Source organism: Ursus maritimus, unplaced genomic scaffold (genome assembly GCF_017311325.1).
Source record: "Ursus maritimus isolate PB19 unplaced genomic scaffold, ASM1731132v1 scaffold_7, whole genome shotgun sequence".
Taxonomy (NCBI): Eukaryota; Metazoa; Chordata; class Mammalia; order Carnivora; family Ursidae; genus Ursus; species Ursus maritimus.
Window position 1 is genome coordinate 6,028,243 of NW_024426885.1, and position 22,180 is coordinate 6,050,422.

Here is a 22,180-nt window from a genome sequence, read left to right on the forward strand (position 1 = left end):
ACGGGGAGCGAGCAGCCGAGTCATCATTTCCAGCCTCAGCCTGGAAAGCTGGACCGTGCAGCCGCGTGTGCTCTTGGCAGCCGGGCGCCCGGGGCCCCGCGGCCACATCATCCCGGGGCGGGGATGTGTGCGCTCCGGGCGCCCGCGCCGCCACCGAGCCACGTCTGTGCCGCCGGGGCGCGCGGCCCGCTAGGCGCCCGGCACCGAGCCGCCCCCCCAGGGGTGGGCGATCTGCGGCTCTGGGCGGGCCCCTGGCGGGCCCTCTGAGCGGTCTCTAGGACCCGCGGGACGCCGCCGGCGGGCGGGGGTGCGGGGGAGACGATAATTTGTTCCGTGGTAATGAGAACGGTGACTGTTGGCCGTGGATCCATTTCACAGGCCTGCCTTCTCTCACTAACGATCTTCCTCGTCCCCGGGCCAACTCGGACAGTTTGCTCATTTACTGCAACGGTCAAGGCTGGCTCGTGCCAGAGCCGCGCGCGCGCGCACACGCACACACCGGGGGAAAACTTTTTTAAAAAAATGAAAGCCTAGACTCGCTCCTCGGCGGCGCGGGCGCTGCGCGAGGGCTTCGGGGCTGACTCCCTGCGGCAGGAAATCCCTCGGGTCGCGCCGCCCGGCCCCCGCTCGGCGCCCGCGTGGGATGGTGCAGCGCTCGCCGCCCGGCCCCGAGAGCTGCTGCACTGAAGGCCGGCGACCATGGCAGCGCGCCCGCCGCCCGCGCCCCCCGCCCGCGCCCTCCTGCTTGCCCTGGCCGGGGCTCTGCTGGCGCCCCCCGCGGCCCGAGGTAAGTCGCCGAGCCCCGGCGGTCCCCCCGCCGCGCCCCGGCCCTCCTCTCCCGCCAGCCGCCCGGGGCCGTCCGCGGGCTGCCGAGCGTCCCCCGGGGGCACCTCGCGCGGTAGTGGGCGGGAGGGGGGGGACGCCGAGCCGCGTGGCGGCGCGCGGGGGCGCGTCCAGGGGAGCCCCTCCTCCCTAAGGTGCCAATTCCCGGGGGGAAGGAGGGAACACTTGGCTCGGGGCCCGCAAGACGCCAGCGGGTAGCCCGGACGGCACAGCCTTGGGACTGGTGCCGCTCCCCTCCCCTTTTGGCTGCACTTTGCCAAGGTGTCCAAGACTTGACAGTTACACGTGTCGCTCGGGATGATGTGCGTCGGGTCCTCTTCCTGACACGGAGCGTCCCATAGCGAATCCACTCCCCACTCCCCAGGTTCTGGGTCAGCCCTCCATGAAGTTTCCTTTCCACCCCGCCTCCCCCACGGATACGCTTGGGGAAGGCAAGATAATCACACAGGTGAGCCATTCCCCTTCTCCACAGGTGTGCCTGCTGCGTTTCACAGCGGTCTCCATTTTTAAAAAATTGACTCTCCACCTACTTCTTTAGTTTTCTTTCCCACTTTTTTATTCCGGATCGCTCCCTCGTTGTCAGTGACGGCCAAACTTGAGCAGAATTTTTTCGCCTCCCGCCACTTCGTCAGTTTTTCGGCTATAAATAATCTTTAAATCAACCTGTGTAAAGCGACAACTCATTTCGAAGTTAAACTAAAATGTAGGTATTATGGCTGTTTTTATGAATCTAGATTTCCTCGAGTCCTATCCTCTTAAAATTGGGCACCTGTGGAGCCTTTGTTTTTGCATAATGAGGGACTCACCCAGCAGGTGCCTTTTTAAAAATTCAGAAGCTTCTCCTGGACGCCGCCAACGCGGTCTTTCTGCCGCTAGAGGCGCTGTCGGCCTACCAATGAATGGCTTGCCTTGGCCTGTAACTCCAAATTTCTATGGTTCTTTGTAACAGGCATTTATTTTTCAACAACTGGCCTCAATCATGAGCCGTTACCACTTTATGGTACGTTTTATTTTGCAATTGCTACTGCTACCCTCCACCCCCACCACATCTACTGTAATGTGGCTAAAACCCAGCTCTCGTTAAAATCCACACAGCAATGAAGACCAATTGGGGAATTAATGATTACATAAAAGGATTGCACAAAGCAATGAAAAACAATGGGGAAGCCAAGAAAGAATACTGCTGACCATTTTTAAAGAGCTCTGTGACCTGCAAATGAAAATAATAGTAGTCAAAAGTGTTTTTGAAAGACTTTTGTACAAATTGGTCCTTTTGAATATTTATTGAGAAGGAACTTTTTAAAACTCAAACAGAATCTCAAAGTGTGCCTGAGGTGGTCCCTAACTTGGCACACGCTCTGTACACATAGTCCTCTGAGCAAGGAGAATATTAATTCTTTGTTTTAGAAGAGAATGTTTACTAAATCAAACTAGTAATGGGAAATTATTCACGGAGTGGGGGACTTTTATTTTATGACAGCAGCTTTGGTGGAGACCGATTTTCCTTGGGGTAGATCTGACTCAAATAGAAAAGCAGTTAGACCTAAACATTTTGAATGGGGCATAGGTTGTGATATCCCAGCATTCACTGCTTGTTTATCTTTGGATTCTCAGTATCAATTCTTAAATCAATCAGTGCCCCAAATCATAGCATTGCGGTTGCTTAAAAATCCAAGCATATAATAAAACATGTCTTTGTGTTGGCAAGGGAAAAGGAGGAATTACTACTTGTCGAAGGCAGAGTATATCCTGGGGGTTGTCTCCCTGCGTGTTACCCCATGACCCAGAACAGTTGCCTGCTTGGTACCCAACAGGTCCAAAACAGAAACCTAGACCCCAAAACCTCTACTCTTAAAGCTGTTCCTCCTCCAGTCCTCCCAACTCAGTAATAACACTCTCTGCCTTCTCCAGATGTCTAATGCTAGCACATAGAAAGTCATCCCTTTCTCTCTAAAAGCCACCAGCCCCCAAGATGTATTCCCATCTGCCCTCTTTCCACCATTTCAAAGTATGCCTTCTTCAACCCAGCTCTCCTTTTTTCTTTTTCTCTCTTCCGCAGAAGCCTCATATCCCTGCTAGAGTAGCCTCCTGACTGGTCTGCTGGCTCTCCCTCCTGCCCCTGAACAGTGTATTCTTCCCAATACTACAGCCAAAGTCATCATTTTCAATCATGAGTTGGATCATGCTGGTTTCCTGTTTAAAACTCTCCAGTGGCTTTCCACAGCACTTAGGAAAGAAAATTCAAACCTCTGGATAACCTAATCCCTGTTTTCCTCTATGATCTCCTTTCTTACCATTTCCCCCCCTTGCTCATTCTACTCCAGCCACACTGGCATCTCTTCTTTCCAACTTTCCAGTATAGTGTTGCCATAATTTTTAAAAAACAAAATTCAATGTTTGCACTATAAAGACTTTGCAAATATTGTTCACAGTCGAGCCATACAGTGTTCTATGATTCCATTTCATACCTCTTGCAACTTTTTGTTTTTCCTAGAGTTAATAGTTGCTTTAAAACAAAAACAAAAACCTGTTTTTGTTTTATTTCCTGTGTACCAATCTCTACCTTCCAGACTTTCTGGGAGAACTATTAAATTCCTTTCAACATGATCAAACACATCAGGTAATCTATCCATTATTTATTTTCATTTAATGTTCTCTCTCCTGGAGCCCTTTATTCTTTCATTCCAATATAAACTGGTTACTCTTTAGGATACAGTACAGCTGTTGTCTCAAGCCTACCCTTATTACTAAGATCCTTGCAATCCTTCCTCTCTGGGATCACCAGTTTTCTGAGCACCATAACTTTCTCTTTCTTAGTTTATTCCTTATTTTGTGGAGAACATCTTGTAGTAACTTCCTGAGGAAGGGTGCATGGGAGGTAAAACCACTTGATAACTTGTTAGGAATACAGCAGAAAATAACAGAAAACCTGACTACAGAATTTTTTTTTTTTTTTTTAGTTTTTTTTTTTCTTTATATGACACACAGTTGTGAAGTAAGCAGTATAGTAGCTGGTGTAATGGGTCCCTGAGACTATCAGGAAGCCGAGCTTTTACTTTTGTTTGTAACTGACATCCTTACATGTTGACTTTTATCTTTATGTTTCTGCCTCCTGGTCTCATGATAGCTGCTCTGCCTTTTAGCATTCTATCTGAATTCTAGGCAGTAATAGGACAGAAGAGGCAAAAAGCAGAGCCAGCCTTATCTCTTTTAGCAGGAAAATATGAATACTTCCACAAACCTTTGTAGCAGATTTTCTCTTGATCAGCCTGTGACACAGGGCCATTGCTAACTGCATGGGACAATAGAAAAGTACCTATTTTTAGCTGTGCACATTGGTATTTTAACAAAACAGATTCTGTGAGTAAGAGAGGTCAGAATGTGTGCCTGCCATACCTTGCATAAAAATACGTGTCTATATTCCACCCTTGACTGCTAGTTTGTTTAGTTATAAAATTCCAAGATGGAAGGCCTATTTCCTCAGTGTTCGATTAGATATTTCTTAACTGTCTGTATACCCATAGATGCTTGAGAACTTGATAGCACTCTGTCAGTCCTTTAAATGTAGACTATCCCCCCCCCCGGNNNNTATTATCATTTTACCCCTAGTATTTTTACATTTCATGATGATTTACTTCAAGTTCTTATGAGTTATTATCCTGGGAACTTTGTGACCCCTTTCAGTTTGAAAATTCGTGCTATGAAATTTTAGTCCACTTTCTTGTACTGTTTCTTCAATTATTTCTTCCTTGCTGTTTTTTGTCATGCTTTTTATGAAACTGCTATTAGCTGGATGTCTGTCCCAATCTCCTGGAAACGTTGTCTAACTTCCTTATTTATTTTTCATGTCTGTATTTTTGTTCTATTTTCTGGGAGAGTTTAGTTTCATTTTCCAACATTACTTTTGAGTTATTTACTTCTACCAGATAGTAACTTTCCAGGAGATGTTTTTTGTTCTATGAATGTTCCCTTTCTTTCTTTCTTTCTTTCTTTCTTTCTTTTCTTTCTTTTCTTTTCTTTTCTTTTCTTTTCTTTTCTTTTTCTTTTGTAAAAAATGTACAATTTCAGTGAACTCTTGGACCGTATTTTTATTTTTTGAGCATTTTTTTTTTGCTCACTTCATTCTCATCATTAGCTCTGAGATTCTTCCCCACCCCCCTTTGTTGTAATCTCTGAATTTCTTCAGATGTCTGAATTTTGGTTGTTTGTATTTAACTAAGACACTAAGAGGCTGACTGAAAGTTCTGTGTGCTTCCAAAGCACCACTTTGTTGCGGGGACCTTCATGCATCACTGACTATGTATGTCCTCTTTCTTAGGCTTGTCCGTTTTCCCAAAGGAGAACCATGCATCCTCCTGCTGAAGCCTGACTAGACAGTCTGTGAGCTGAGCAAAGGGGAACAGGGTTAAAGTGAATGTCTCACTCTTAAGTGTGCTTTACTTTTTTTTTTAATTCATCCTTTTGTTTTCAACTTGGCACCTTGCTTCCCCTCCCTCCCTCAGCTATGCCTGAGGTTCTTGAGCAGAGGATTTCTCTGCTTCAGTGTCTCCAGAAAATACATCTCCTCATCTGTCAGAGAAGAAGGGGCCATGCCCTCACCATGGTGGCTTTGCAAGGGATCTAGGGCTCTAACTTCTCCTCGGACGATACTTCAGCCCAGCCTGTGTTGGTCGTCACAGTTCCTCGTGCCTCCCGTTCCCAAGCATTTTCAGGTTCTGCACATGCATCTCACCTTCTCCATGGCTTCCCTCCTCCCTAAGCAGCAGGGTGCCAGCCCTTTCTTCTCCACTAAGTAAGGAACCTCTCATCTATCCTTCTCCATCTTTGAAAGCTTTGTTGCTCTCTCTTACTTGTTATCTTCTCTCCAATGCATTGTTTTTAAAATTATTGTTATTATTCCCTATTGTGGGGTTTCAGGAGGGAGGGCAGGTGAACATCTGTGGGTCTGCCAAGTACATTCAGGAGTCAGCCCATGCTTCTGTTACCACTCCCTACATATAGACACGCTTTCTTTCTCTTAATTGTCATTTGGCTCTTTCTGTTCCTTCCTTGTGGAAACAAAAATTACATCCATTTTTAAATGTTTTAAAACTTTCTTTTAAAATCTATAAATGCTGAAAGTCAATATATACCTAATTAGATAGATGTTGCAGCTGTGGAAACTCCGAAGATTTTTTTTTAAAGCAATGCAACTGCATCACGTAAAGATGCTAAACATATTTCTTCCGGGTGTAGATGATGCTGTAATGAACTCATTACAGTTGCAAAAAAAAAAAAAAAAATTTTTTTTGTTTTGTGTTCCAAGAATCTTTTTAAGCTGAACTGTTCCCGTGGTATCTATGATTTATAAAGACAGGTGTGAGAAACATTTTCAGATGTTTCTTCTATACCAAGTGGCTAGCCCTGTAGCCCTTTGGCTGTGTACCCACTGGGAACTGTATTAAACAGCTCTGTGGTATGTACAGTTCTGTAATTATCAGCTCCCTGGGATTGACAAAGTGAAGTTGATATGATCTAGACAGAATGTTTCAAGAAATAGTTTCTATGCATTTTGAGTAGCTATTTCTTCATGGGTTTGTTTAGTATTTTATTAAACCCAAAGTGTTTATACCAGCACATAGCTACTTTAATAGGCATTTACTGAGTGCTTTGGTGCCAGGGGCAGTTCTAAGATCTTTGCACACACCATCTCATACCATCCGCGTGTGAAAGTCTTGAAGCAGGTCCTGCTATTACCCTCACACTATGGAGGAGGAAACCACAGCTTCAAAGGGTATCTGCTCAGTTGCAGATGTAGGGTGTCTCTAGGCTGCCTCGTGGTGGGGACAAGGTCTTCACCTAGCCCTGGGGAGCATTTTGTAGACTATGAATTCTGCTCTCTGTCTTTGGTGTAATTTATCACATCTATAGCAATGAGATTATAATTTAGCTTAGTTTTAAGCAGAATGGCAATGCAGTTCAAACACACTTTATTTGCCAATTGAAATGTGCGCATTGAACGTCACGCTGTCCGACAGGCTGCTATTTCGATCTTCATCCTTCCTCCAGCTCATTTTTCATTCTGCATCCTTGTGTGTTAATGTCCAATATACCTTGCCTCCAACTGATAGATGGGGTGGAGAACCTGAATAATTCACCATCATATTGACATTTTTTATTTTTTAAGCTTTCATGTCCTCCCAAGGCTATATTAAGAGCTCAGCTTCCAGACAACTACTTAAAAAATTGGGCAGTCTCATCTCCTAAATATATTCAGTATTTTTTGTATTTAAATATTATGCAAACAGTACCCTACTGTATACAACAGCCTTCTGCAGCTTGCTGTTTTTATTTTTATTTTATTTTTTTTTAAAGATTTTATTTATTTATTTGACAGAGATAGAGACAGGCAGCGAAAGAGGGAACACAAGCAGGGGGAGTGGGAGAGGAAGAAGCAGGCTCATAGCGGAGGAGCCTGATGTGGGGCTCAATCCCAGAACGCTGGGATCATGCCCTGAGCCGAAGGCAGACGCTTAACCACTGTGCCACCCAGGCGCCCCAGCTTGCTGTTTTTAAATCAATAGCTTTAAAGACTTATTCATGTTGGTACATGTGCTTTCTTCATTCCTTTTAATTGAATGAGCCATAAATTGTAGAGCTCACTTAAAATAATAATATTTATTATATATTTATATGTTATATATAATTATGTTATATATAAAATATTATTTATTATATTATAATATAATATAATTATAATAATTTCTTTTAAATTTTAACTTTCTGATGTTTACTTTTATATAACTGGACTTTATTTTTTTTTTATCCTATGAAGTCAGCATCTATTTTTTTCACATATAGAGAGGATAACCAATCATCCTGGTTAACATTTATTGAATCCTTTCTCCCTTCTGATAAATACCAAGTATAGACAGATATGCTTCTGTGTTCCTCGTTCTGTTGGACATTTATTTATCACATCTCCAGCATCCTTCTGTGTTCAGGTTTCTGTACTTTGTAATCAGCCCTAAGTGTTTAGAGTGATTGGCATGTAGTGGTGTAGAGAGCAGACCCTGAGGTCAGCTTGCCAGTGTTTACATATCAGTTCCGCCCTGCCGTTACTGACATGTGACCTTAGGAAGGTGGTCAATATCCCTTGTTGTTGGGAATTTCCCAGTTTTAGCACTGAGAGTCCAATGTTGCAGGAAACCCTTGGTGCCGGGCAAACCATGAAGACTGGTCACCCTAAACCTCACAAAAATTGTTCAAGCTTTTTCCTCCAGTTTCTCTCTCCATGAAATGGTGATAATAATAGTATCTGCCCCCACAGGGGTACAGGGAGGAGTAAATGAGATAATACATGGAAAGTGCTTTGGACAGCTCATGCTAAATGCTCAAAGAACATTAATTTCCCCTCTTCTTCTCCCTACTCTCCTTTAAAATTCTCTGAACTATTCCTGAAACATTAGTATTTCGTATGAACTTTAGAATAATCTTGATAAGTTCTGCAAAATACCCTATGGGGACTTATAGATTAATTTGGGGGAGAATTGACTACCTCACAGCATCAAAGCTTTGTTTCATGAATATGGTCACTTCTTTATTCATATGTTCTTTAATGTTGTTCAATAAATTTAAAATAATTTTCTCTTTTAAGTTCTTGCACATCTCTGTAAGATATATTTTGAGGTACCCTGGGTACCTGGTTATTTTATTTTTAGGTTTTCACTTTTCAATATGGAAAATTTTAAATACATACAAAAATAGACGGTGTAATGAACACACGTCTATTTCTCAGCTTCTATGAATACCAGCTATTCTTGTTTTTATTTTTTAAAACGATTTTATTTATTTATTTGAGAGAGAGCGAGAGAGGGAGAGAGAGAGAGAGATCACAAGTAGGCAGAGTGGCAGGTAGAGGGAGAGGGAGAAGCCCAATGTGGGACTCAATCCCAGCACCCTGGAATCATGACCTGACCCAAAGGCAGGCGCTTAACCAACTGAGCCACCCAGCTGCCCCTATTCTTGTTTTATCTGTGGAATCATTTCTTTTTTTAAAAAAAGTTCTTGTGGCTGTTTTCCTTTCAGTATAAATGAATGTTACTGATTTTTGTGTTTTGCTTTTGAATTCTGTGATTTTTGCTTGATTTTTATTCTGATAGTTTGTAAATTGATTTCATAGAAATTCTAAAAGAATTACCACCAGAAAATGATGGTAAATTTTGTTTTTTCTTTACAGTTCTTGTGCATTCTATCTTTTATTTTTCTTCTTTCATTGGCTAGCACTTCCATTATAATGATAAATAAAAATGGTGACTCCATATATCCCTGGGTTTTTTTCTCAACTTCAGTGAGAATAACTAGCTTTCACCGTTAAGATGTTTATTGTAAAATTTTATTAGATATGTTTTATCAGGTTAACATTTCCCTATACTGCTAGTTTGCTAAAATGTCTTCCTTTTAACATATATAAATGGTTGTTTGATTTTTTCAAGCTTTTCCTAAACATTTCTGGATAGATCCCTTGTTCGGGTGTTGTTGATTTCCCCCTTTCTTCTGTTATTAGTGTAATGCATTGCATTAATAGATTTTATACGGTTAAACCATCTTTGAATGGTTAGGATAAATCCTCCATGAATCGAATGTTTTTAAAATATAATGTTGGATTCCATTTATTAATATTTTATTTAAGACTTTATCCACTCTAGGGCAATGTTCATAACCGACTTGTCTCTAGTTTTCCTTTCTCTAAATGTCTGTTTAGTTTTCATTTCGAAGCTCTACTGTTAGCCTCAGAAAGAGAGCTCGGGTGCTTTGCTGCGTTTGTGATTCCTAGGACAGCTTAGGTATACAGGTGATTTTTTTTTCCTAATAGTTGTTGGCACCTCATACCAGGGTGTGGGGCTTTTTCATGAGAAATTTGACAGTTGACTTAATCTCCTCAATGGTTGTAGTGCTATTCATATTTTCTCCGTCTTCAATAATTTTGTTGCATTTTTCTTTTGTAGATCTCTTTTATTTATTTATTTTTCCACTTCATGAAATCCTCATCCTTTTCTTCTACTTCCTTGGAGCTCACACCGTTCTGTTTCTTCTCTTGAAACCTTAACTCTGCCTCCTTCAGTCATCCTCTTCTGTTATAGTCACAAAGGGTGGAAAGTTCCCCTCTGATTACTGCTTTCACTGCTGCACACAATTTGCTTCCGGTTTTGCATTATCATCCTATCCAAAATAGTCCATAATTTGCGTTATGAGGTTTTTTATTACTAAGTTATTTAGACATATGTTTTGATTGGGGTGTGTGTGTGTGTGTGTGTGTGTGTGTGTGTGTGTGTTTTACTTTCCAAATGCTTGAGAAAGGATAGTTTCTTCTCGATATCTGATTTTATTGCACTGGTGTCAGAAAAAGCCATCTGTGTCCTATTGATGCTCATCTATTTGAAGTTTTCTTTATGAACCCATGCATGGTGAATTTTTGTAAAAATCACATATGTGTTTGAAAATAGTGTATTGGGTGTAGTGTTCTAGATATGCCAATTAGATTAAACTTATTAATTGATGTGACATCATGTTATGACAAATAGTTTGTGTTCAGTATTTCTGTTGCTAACAGAGGTTTTAAGAATCTAATGGAATCGTGGGTTTTCCATGTCTCCTTGTAATTCTGTCAGTTTTTGCATGATACATTTTGAGGTTAGCTTGTTGGGTCCATTCAACTGTGTACAGCTTCAGATTTGTCTAAGACAAAATTACTATATCCGTTTTATTTCGGTTAAAAATTTTCTGGGGGCGCCTGGGTGGCGCAGCGGTTAAGCATCTGCCTTCGGCTCAGGGCGTGATCCCATGGTTATGGGATCGAGCCCCACATCAGGCTCCTCCACTATGAGCCTGCTTCTTCCTCTCCCACTCCTCCTGCTTGTGTTCCCTCTCTCGCTGGCTGTCTCTCTCTCTGTCAGATGGATAAATAAAAAATCTTAAAAAAAAAAAAAGAATTCTTTAAAAAAAAAATTTTCTGGCATATATTTTCCTCTATCTTTATTTTAAAATTTTCCATGTTATATTTCACAAGTGCCCATCATAGAAAAAATATGCTGGATTTTTAAAACTTTGTAATTGCTGCCTATTAACCAACTGGTTTTATCCATTTACATTTATTGTGACTTTTGAAAATTTTGAACTCTATTTACCATTGCTATTTTTAAATATTTTCCCTTTTCTTTCTCCTATTACTGAAGGATTATTTATACCTACTTCTGTCCAGTTTTATTAATTTGAAGGTTATATAGTCTGTTTCCACAGTTTTAGTAATATTGCTAAATTTTTAACATTTGCACCTCAGGCACTAAAGTGTAAAGGTGGTCAGTAACTCTGGCCTCCTCTCAAACTGTACTGCAGGCTAAGAATGCTTAATGCTTTTCATCTCTTCTCCCACTGACTGTTGTTATCTAGCATTTTATTCGATCAGTTTGAAACACATTATCAAAAAATGTTATAGGGTGGTGGTAGGCTTTGTTTTTTGTTTTTTAAGACTTTATTCATTTGACAGAGAAAGGGGGGGCAGGCAGAAGCAGAGGGAGAAGCAGACTCTCTGTTGAGCAGGGAGCCTGATGCAGGACTCGATTCCGGAACCCTGGCGTCATGACCTGAGCTGAAAGCAGATGCTTAACTGACTGAGTCACCCAGGCGCCCCTGTTTTTGTTTTTTATAGTCTTGGATTATTTGGATGAGTCCAGTGTAACCAGTTCTTCTCTTCCATCATGGCTTCTTGTAAACCACTTCTGCCTCCTGGAGTCAGTTTGCTTTTTATCAAAGTTGACTTTCATTGAAGATCTATGAGTAGCAAATCTCTGCATTTGCCTGAAAAATGTTTGTTTTCTCTTTTTCTTGAACGTTAGGTTACCTATGTATAGAATTCCTGGTTGATAGTTATTATCCCCTAGCAGATATTACCTATTATATCCTGGTCTCTACTATCACTGTTGAGGAGCCTTTCGTTTAATGATTCCTTTGCACTAAACCTGCCTTTTTCTTTGGTTGCTCTTAGGATTGTTCTTTGTTTTTTTGTTTTGTGGTTCTGAAGTTTTTATCATGTTTTTTGATATGGATTTATTCTTAATTTGTGTATATCTGCTCTTGACACATGTCTTGAATCCAATAAATTGTTAAAAACTATTCATCATAATCTCTTTAATTACTCTCTTGTCTTTATTTTCTCCATTACCTTCTTTGGACTTTTATTATATGTAACAAGGCCTTATCATTCAGTCATACTGCTTTTAATTTCTCTTTGTTCCTATCACTCTGCTTTATACTCTGGGTGATATCTCTAGGCCTAAAGCTCATTGCCTAGTTCTCTTTCAAGCAATGTCTATATTGCTGTTCAAACTGTCTATGGACTTACTTTGCATTTCCATTGCCTTTTACTTTTCATTTATAGAAGCTTTATTTTGTTCTTTCTTAAACCTGCTAGATCATTTACAAATAATGTTTTTTTTAATTATCTTCCATTATGGTTTCTATGTATTTTATGTCTTCAAAACTTTTGGCAAGATGGAGGATGGAGGAAAATATATATAGATATATAGATATAGATATCTTTTAGATTATTCTATTATCACTACTTCTTAGGGTGCTGTATCTATATTGTCATGGGTTATCTCTTCTTGCAGTTTTGAGTTGTGAACTCATTTTCAGTTTTTTCCCTCCACTACTGCTGCTTCCATGAGAGTCTTATGCACCTGGGATTATGAAAGGTCTAGTGGAGCCACTCATTTACTTATGATGGGTATTTCAAGGATTTCACTCATCTGAGCTCAATTTTTATGTTAATTTCTCATTTTGGGAATTGTGTACCATATGATTATTGTAATCTTGGTGTCTACACCCATGTGATGAAGGCTTGAGGTTTTGATTTCTGCTGGGAGACCCCCTAACCCTCATGAGCTCTCTGGGTAGATGTGTCACTTTGCAGTTTCCCTGGGGCATTTGGTAGAGTTTTCCTAGCCCTGTGAACTTGGATCCTGCAGGGGTCCTGGCTCTAGATCCCCATCTCCTAGGTTTGCAGTCATACTGCCTGTCATTAAACTGACAGTTCTTAGACTGCGGACCTATATCTGCTGGGTCCTTATGGCATGGATGACATTGGCAGTGTTTGAATGCACTAGCTATGAATTCTTTTTTTAGTCTATGGATCCTGGTAATTTCCTTTCCTTTCTTTCTTTTCCGGTTTAGTTGTGTATATACTATAAAAACCCCACACTTAATTTAACATTTTTATGTGTTTGTCTTGAGAACGTTTTCTATCTGAATCAGCTCAGTCCACCATGTTTTCAGAACTGGGAGTCCCCAAACTGGGTTACCTTAGTCAACAAATTTATTTGCCTACAGCAATCTCAGATTTGTGCCAGGAACTGGGCATATGATGGTGAGAAAAACAGACACAGCTGCTCACCTCCTGGCACGTAGAGTGAGTAGATCGTACAGATGTACAGAAAATAAGTTGAACCCACCTGGCACCCTGGTTCTCAGTTTCCAATATGCCAAACCTTGGTCAGAAAAGCGAGTCAGCTGCTTTCCTGCTGGCATGTTAGTCTTTGCCTTGGCAGCTGCCGGGGTGAGATGTGCTAATGATGGGGCCAAGCTGAGCTTTGGGGGTGAGGCCGTCAGCTGTTCCCATCTTCCTTTGGCTGAGGCAGAATGTGAACAGCTGGGAAACAAGGCTGGAATACACTCCCAGAAGCTGCTCCTCTGCCAGCGGAGGTGTCAACAGAATTCCATTCCTGTGAGCCTTCCAGGACATATATTGAATTTGTCCCATACTTTAAAGTTCTAATATAGAGAGCAGATTGTATAATGGGGCAAGCCGGTGATTGAAACACTCATCTGTGTATCTTTGTAACTCTTGGAATGAATAACATGATCCCATACGGAATGATTTCTCTACTGATTTATCTCAAAAAATCAGATGCCTGATTTGTCGCTGAAATTTGGATTTAGTATACTCAATGCATGAAGTTTTACTTCCAATTTCTTAGCAGGGGAAGTCTGTTCCTTGGAGCATAATTTACTCAACTGGAGTAGATGGTCCCCTGGAAACTTCCTGTCCCACTTCTGCATGGTTCAGCATCTCTCCTCTTCCTTTGTACCTCAGCTCACCCTGAGAAAGTGCTTTTCAACCTTCGTTCTTCCTCGGCACAGCTAAGAGCCAAGTGATTTCAAAGGAGTGGCAGAAGGGACTAGATAGGACAGTTTGAAAGGCCAAGTCACGACAACTGTTTAAAGCGTGAACAAATCCCTAATAGAAGCTTCTGCCCCTCTTATGGGCATACATGACATCACACAAGGAGAATTCTTTACCTTCTCTCCCCTGATGTCACTTCCACATGGAGTTAGTGAGTCGAGGGTGCTGTGTGCTCTCGCGCTGCAGTGATGACATTGAGGGATGCCAGGGGTCATGCCAGAACTCGGACTTGGACTCAGAAGCCTTGGCTTGGCCTCTTGACAGCTGTGTGGCCTAAGGAAACTACTAAATCTTTCTGAACCTCAGTTTATTTATTTGTCGAAGAATAAGGATACAGGGGTGCCTAGATGGCTCAGTCAAGCATCCGACTCTTGATCTCCGCGGCTCAGGTCTTGATCTCAGGGTTGCGAGTTTAAGCCCTGCATTGGGCTTCATGCTGGGCATCGAGCCTACTTAAAATTTTTTTTCTAATTAAAAAAAAAAAGGAGAGAAGAAGTATACAGCCTGCCTTGCTGGGTTGTTGTAAGCACTGAAGCAGGGGCATGTCGGGCAGAGCGTTTTGTAATTCGAGTTCTTCCAGTTAGCGAACACACAGGAGGTGCCACTGTTGGTTCAGTGATGTAGGTTTGGGCTCATGCCTTGGGAAGCCCAAAGTTCTCAGCTTCCATGAGCCACCGTCCCTCCTGCTGTTGGAAGATGGGTGGGCAGGTTAATCCCGGAGGTTAAGACAGGGGCAACAGGTTTGGGAGAGCAGGATGCCTCTGTTTCTTTTCTTCTAGCCTTTAATCTCGTGTTTCAGTCTTTGTTTTTATTGGTCTTGGGCTGGGGCATCTTCGGGCTGGGGCACCATTTGAGATTGTCCTATTACTTTCAGATATATTTGGTTATACCAAACAAAATGATTATTAGTTTCCTCCTTCTCCAATTATGGGACATGCGGGGGCTCAGCATTGGGCTGGAGAGAGCATGAGTGATGGCAGAGACCCAGGCCAGGGGCCTGATTTTCCCAGCCTTCACCTTCCGCTGGCTTGTTGAGAAAGGGGTTTGGGTAGAGGACTGAGAGTAGATTTACAAGGAAAATAAAATGCAAAATACAAAATGCTTATCAAGGTGCTGGGTAGGTGTTTGTAGGATTTCTGTAAAAATAGGAATCTTTCACATTTTGTGGAGGAGCATATATATATAAGCTCTTTTGTGCTAACTAGCAATTAGAGTATGGGATTGCAATGGTATGGCCATTTAAAGGCTCTGCATCCTTGTGCTTCTAGTCAGTAAAATTTAGAACATTCCAGACTCTGACAAAAATGTTCCACTCTAAGACTGAATGTGGATGTTATTTTTCCTAATTTGTAGAAAAAAAGATAAGGAAATGGAAAGATATTTTTTCCCTCACTGCCAAGATTGTTTATCTCTTGAATCTTAAACTATTGGTTCTGGCTACCTTTTCCCTTGACTTGCAAAGAAGCAAATGAATTTTTAAAAAAATGTCCATTCAGTCTTAGTTCAACACATAATGAGACCATACTTAGCTCCTCGTTTTTACAGTTTTACCTGTGTACCTGGACAACAGTCATATTTCCTGAGGGTCCTTGCTCTTACTTTGAGGACAGAGTGAAGGAATTCCATAAAGGAGAGTTTGCTTTCATAAATGTGTACCAGCGCTCATCCAAGGGCTTACGGGCATCTTTAGGGCATGGGTCTGGCCAGGAGATACTATGACCGCTCTCTTTGAAAGCCAGGGTTAGGAAGTTCAAGTTGTACAAGTACACACGAATAGGCAGGTGGCACAGCAAGATTATGTGTAAGAAATACTGTCCAAATAGACAAGTAGGCAGTATAAATGGATATACTAATACCAGTCATCGTGAAAACGCTGGCATGGAACCTGACATTCACCCCGCAGTGGACTCTACACCAATCCTCTCATTAAAATCCCACTTCAGTACTGGGAGGGATGTGCAACAATTATTTCCGTTTTACAGAGAAGAGGACTGAGGCATAGAGCACTTGCATTTTGCTTCAGCTCCATCTTGTATGAGGCTGAGCCACAACCAAACTAGGTGGTGGATTTCAGAGCCCCCGGTGGCTTACCGTGTGGGTACCCTGGAAGGAACCATAACTCCCAAGTGCCCTTCCAGATTTGGAACCCTTCCCAGCTGTCCCATCTTGTGTCGATCTTGGGGTTTGAGGCTGGAGGAGAGAGCCGCGCAACTTTCCAGGAAGATCCTTGAGATGCTCACTGTGTAGATCCTGGGGATTTTTCCTGAGGTGGGTCCTGACTCTCAGGGACTCACAGGAAGGATAGGGCTAGGGACCGTTTTCAGGGGCCAACAGTCTTTGTTTGTTTGTTTGTTTGTTTTTTTGTTTTTTTGTTTTTATAATGATTTTTTATTATATTATGTTAGTCACCATACAGTACATCCCCGGTTTTCGATGTAAGGCTCGATGATTCATTAGTTGTGTATAACACCCAGTGCACCATGCAATATGTGCCCTCCTTACTACCCATCACCAGCCTATCCCATTCCCCCACCCCACCCCCTCTGTAGCCCTCAGTTTGTTTCTCATTGTCCATAGTCTCTCATGTTTCATTCCCCCTTCTGATTACCCCCCCTTTCTTTATCCCTTTCTTCCCCTACTGATCATTCTAGTTCTTATGTTCCATAGATGAGAGAAATCATATGATAGTTGTCTTTCTCTGCTTGACTTATTTCATTTAGCATTATCTCCTCCAGTGCAGGGGCCAACAGTCTTGACCCCTTGGTTCTGCATTAAAGGGACCTGGGTGGACTCAGCTAAGATAGGTTTTCTCTGCCAGGGAAGCTGATGGATTAATAAGTACCTGTCCTCTGTTTCCTCTCAGGAATAAAATGTAGGACTCACCCTGATCACTTTTATCCATGATGGCTGTAGGAAATATTTACATTATGAATGCATGTACACGAATGCTGTGGACCAAGTGACCACACTCAGCGGTCGAAAGTAGCACAGCCTTATGACCTCGTGGTTTCTGTGGGTCAGGAATGCGGGCTCAGCTGGGTCTTCCGCTTTAGTCCGCGGCAGGCCGTCGTCAAGGCAACCCCTGGGCCAGGCGCCCACCTGAAGGTCGCACTGGGAAGGGCTCTGCTTCCCGGCTCCCCTGGTTACAGGCAGAATTTCGTTCCCTGAGAGCTGTTGGACGGAGGGTGTCCGTTGCGAGCTGGCCGGTGGCAGGAGGCCTCCCTCACGTCCCCGTCCAACATGGCGGCCGGCCGCAGCCAAGCAAGCAAGCGCAGAAGGCGGCAGAGAGCGTCTGCTGGAAAGACATAAGCCACAAGTTTTGTGATCTAATCATGGAAGTATCGCCATATTGTGTTGGTGAGAAGCAAGTGAGCGGGTCAGCCCCCTCTCCATGGGACGAGTTGGCACAAGGACGTGAGTACCAGGCTGCAGAGGTCATCGGGAGCCGTCTTCACGTCTGTCCACCACGGCGTGTTAAGTAGCTAACGAGCTTTGTTAGAACCCGGTGTGGCCCTGGCAGCTGGCAGCCGGTGGCCAGAGGTGTCGGGCAGCAGAATGGGTGGCAGCGTCTTGCTAGGGAAGGCGGTTCTGTGGGGGCTGCCTTTGCGTTCCTGAGCCGTCCACGTCCCTTTCACCGCGGGGCTCTCCGCCTTGGCAGGACAGCTCTTCCTGCGCCGCGGGCTCCCGCCGAAATGTCACTCCTTCCGGGCAGCAGGTCTCGGTCCTTGCCACCCCCCAGGCACGTGCGCTCAAAGTACCACTGCGCATGCGAGTGCTTATCATGTGGGACCCTGTTTGTCTGCCTGGTTAGCACTGAAGTGCCAGGGTGACAGAGGCCATGTGCGTGGTACTCACCACTGTCCCCCATACCCAGCGCGTCACAGCTGCTCCGTCAACGCTGGCACAGCGAGCCAGCTGCCCCGCTGTGTGTGATGCTTTTTCTTTCAACCAACGTGTTTCCCTAAAGCTCTCTACTCAGACTTGCTGTGTGCAACTTCTCATGTAAATTTATCAGCATATTTGGACAATCTTCTTTAAAAAGACCATGTGTCCTAATATTTGGTGTGGAAAGGGTAGTTCATATCCTTTTTAAAAAAAGATTTATTTATTAGAGGAAGAGAGAGAGAGCAGGGGGAGGAACAGAGAGACAGGGACAAGCAGACTCGGTGCTAAGCACAGAGCCCGTCTGGGGCTCAATCCCACGACCCCCAGATCGTGACCTGAGCTGAAATCAAGGGTCTGTCGCTTAACTGACTGAGCCACCCCGGCACCCGGTGGTTAGTATCTTGAGTGATCCAAAAGAAACATCTCTGGGAAATATATGAAATTCTACTTGGAATATTATTTTTATATTGGGTAGAGGATATGAGCTGATAATTTAATAAAAAATCAGAAGAGGTCTCTACCAGCTTTAGCCTGTTCCCACGACCTCCCCGAGAAGCAGCGGGTGGAAAGATGGGTTCGAATAACTGGACGGAGCCTTGGGGTGGGTTTTTTCTCGCCAGCACCTAGTGACCAGGTGAAGATAAACTCAGATGTATATTCACATTGTTTCTTTTCATTCCCTCTTTACTCCATGTTAAACCTTTGAAGTGAAAATTCAACTGGGGGATAAAATGACTCTGAAAACAGAACTTAAGTGCAGCCAACTACAAAAGCAACAACAAAAAACATAAAACCTCACATCAGGCTAATTTGCAGTTCACAAATTTTACTTTGTTTCATATTGTTTCCTTACATTGACCTTGGTTATCCTTTTATTTATGTCCACACTGTATGATTTCAGTGGTTTGGGTGAAAAACATTTTTATATACAACTGTTTGAGAACATCAGAGTTCATTGTTGATAAACTCCCAGTTATTTTAAAAGTACATTTCTTAAGGTTGTGCCCTATTTATTTTTGTAATACATTTTTCTCTTGGTGGTTTACCATCAGTCCTTTGTAGAAATAGCCTAAAAACTAAGCCCAGATCACGAAATATTGAAGTAGGTTATCAAAGGAATAGTGAAATCCATGTGGCTGAAGAGTTTTAAATAAATAAGAACAGGGTGGCCTAATTAGGTTCATCCTGGGAATATGGACAATTTAGATCCACAAAAAACTGCCCATTCTATTCGTGTGTGTGTGTGTGTGTGTGTGTAAAGAGAGAGTACTGGGTTTGAGTTCCTAATGTTTTATTAAGGATTTTAAGTCTATGTTCAAGAGATATTGGTTTATAATATTTTTCTCATTATATTCTTGTCTGGTTTTGGCATAAGGGTTATGTTGGCCTCATAATGAGGGTTAGGGAGGTTTTCCTTCCTCCTGTATTTTGTGAAAGAATTAGTGTAGGATTGTTACTGTTTCTCTCTTAAATGTCTGACAGTGTCCATCAGTGTGGTCATCTGGCCACTGAGAGGGGTGCGTGCACACACGTGTTGGGAGGAGGGCATTAGTTGTGAATTCAATTTCTTTAACAGATATAGGGCCAGACAGATAATTCTCATTCTTGTGTCAGTTTGGTCATCTGTGACTTCCAAAGAACATACCCATGTCATCTGAGTTCAATTTATTGCTGTAAAATTTTTCATAGTATTTTCTTATTGTAATGCCCTTATTCTCTGTAATAATGTCACTCTCTTCCATTCCTGAAATTGGTAAATTGTGTGTTCTTTCACTTTTTTTTTTACCTTGTTAAGGGTTTAACAGTTTTATTAGTACCACAAGCAACATTGGTTTCAAAGATTTTCTCTTTTGTCTTCTATTTCCAGCCTTCTACCTTTTTGTATTTCTCTCTGCTTTGTCTTTGATTTTGCTCTTCTTTTAGCTTCTTGTGGTGGGTCCTTGGCTACTGGCACAAAACCTTTCTTCTTTTCCCACAGAACCATCTAGAAATAGAAATATCCCTGGAAGCACATCTTTAGCTGCATATTGCAAATTTTTAAGGGCTGAGTTTGTATTATCATGTAGCTAAAAATATTTAAAATTTTCCCCTGTAATTTTTCCTTGACCTATGGCTTATGTAGAAATGCATTGCTTTATTTCCACATATTTGAGAATTTAAGAAGATATCATTTTGTTTTTAACTTCTAATTTCATTTTGTGATCAGATAATATATCGGTTATAATTTTGATCTTTACCTCTGTCGAGATTAGTTTTACACCCCAGCACGTGGTCTGTATTACGAGTGTCCCACGAGCGGTGAGAGGGAAACTGGTTTCTGCAGCTGTTGGATGAGCAGTGCTCTACACGTGGCAGAGTTGGTGGCCAGTGCAACTGAATCTTCTAGAAGCTTGCTCTCAGTTGCTGGGAGAGTAGTATAATCTTAACTAGCAATGTCAATTTGTCTGTTTCTATCCATTTTTTTCTCATGTATTTTGAAACTCTTAGTAGGTTTTACACCTTGTTAATGTCTGCTTATGTCCTTTTATCATCACAAAATTTCCTCCATATCTCACGTAGTAATTCTTTTAGGTCCACTTTGGTATTCATTCAGCCACCTCAGCTTTCTTATGCTTAGTGATACGTGTGTATGCATGGAGCATCTTTTCCATTATTATTTATTTATTTATTTATTTATTTATTTATTTATTTATTTATTTATTTCAACCTGTCTATCGAAGTTATACTCAAAGTTCATTTCTTGTAAACAGTAACTAGTTGGCCTTTGCATTTTAATCCATTCTGAGGGTCTCTTCTTTAAAATGGACCGTTTTATCTAATTAACGTTTAAACTCATTATTCACATGGGAGTTAAATTCATTATCTTTCTATTTCTCATATATATATATATATATAGAACGTGTATAAAAGAATATACATATATGTGTGTATATATATGTGATGTGTATAAAAGAATATACATATATATGTATGTATATTTCCTTTTCCTCTTTTTCTTTTGGATGGAGTAGATGTAATTAATTAATTTATGAGAGACCGCACATGCGTATATGCGTGCATGGGGGTGGGAGGCAGAGGGAGAGGGAGAGCGAGAATCTCAAGCAGGCTCCGCAGTCAGCATGGAGCCTGACATGGGCTTGATCCCACGACTCTGAGATCATGACCTGAGCCAAAATCAAGAGTCAGATGCTTAACTGACTGAGCCCCCCAGACACCCCGTGACTCACATTTTTAATGCTCGTCAGGGTTTGGGAGTCTAACGAACAGCACGCTCTTCCCCTCTCAGATTCGGAGCACATTGATTACTCAGGAGCTGAACGTTGGGGATCAGACTATCAGCTGTTACGAGGAAGCTCGTGGGAGAATTTGGCTCTCGGCCTATGGCTGGGTGGGCTTGCTCGGTGTCACCTCCATGAGGGGTCACTAACCCTTCACACAGGGCAGAGGGCGGGCCAGAATGAATGTGCTGTAGGCAGACCCAAGAAGAGAGGGAGAGCCCGGAGGGAACGGAGTCACAGCTGGCTGGTCCTCCTCTCAGTCTCTTGGATCGTAGATGTTACTGTCCCTTCCCTGGGGGAGCTGGGCAGGGAGGAGGCCAGGAGTAAGTTCCTGCTCACAGAAGCAAGGGCGAGGGGCAGGTGGAGGAGCTGGGGAAGGAGACTCTCTTTAAACACCTACTAATGCAGTTGAATTTCTCCCCCTTACTTGAGCAACAACTTAGGATTCCTTTTTTACACTGTCCATTCATATCCTTGGGTCACTTTGCTATTGAGGTGTTTGTCCTCTCTTACTGAGCTGTTATGAGCTGCTTGTATGTTATGACACTACCCTGTTGTGAGCCATAATTTTGGATGGACAGCATTGTCATCCATTTCTCACACAGAATTTTTTAGGCTTTTTTCCGCCCTTGGTTATTTTTCTTTTCTCATCATTATAAATGGGATCCGATTTTCAATTTTATTTCAGTAATAGTATTTTTGTATTGATTTATATATATACATTCTGGGACTGGCCTATTTATTAAAATATCTTGTTGGGGGCACCTGGGTGGCACAGCGGTTAAGCGTCTGCCTTCGGCTCAGGGCGGGATCCCGGCGTTCTGGGATCGAGCCCCGCATCAGGCTCTTCCGCTGGGAGCCTGCTTCTTCCTCTCCCACTCCCCCCGCTTGTGTTCCCTCTCTCGCTGGCTGTCTCTTCTCTGTCAAATAAATAAATAAAATCTTTAAAAAAAAA

The 22,180-nt window shown here is 42.4% G+C and overlaps 1 protein-coding gene across 1 annotated transcript in view; it reads left to right on the top strand.

The window, feature by feature from the left end:
* The first annotated feature begins 699 nt into the window (after positions 1-699).
* Positions 700-22,180, top strand: part of ADAM12 (ADAM metallopeptidase domain 12) — a 338,285-nt gene continuing 316,804 nt past the window's right edge. Inside the window, exon 1 of the mRNA XM_040624298.1 lies at positions 700-787. Coding sequence (XP_040480232.1) covers positions 700-787 — 88 coding nt within the window. The remainder of the gene's footprint in view (positions 788-22,180) is intronic.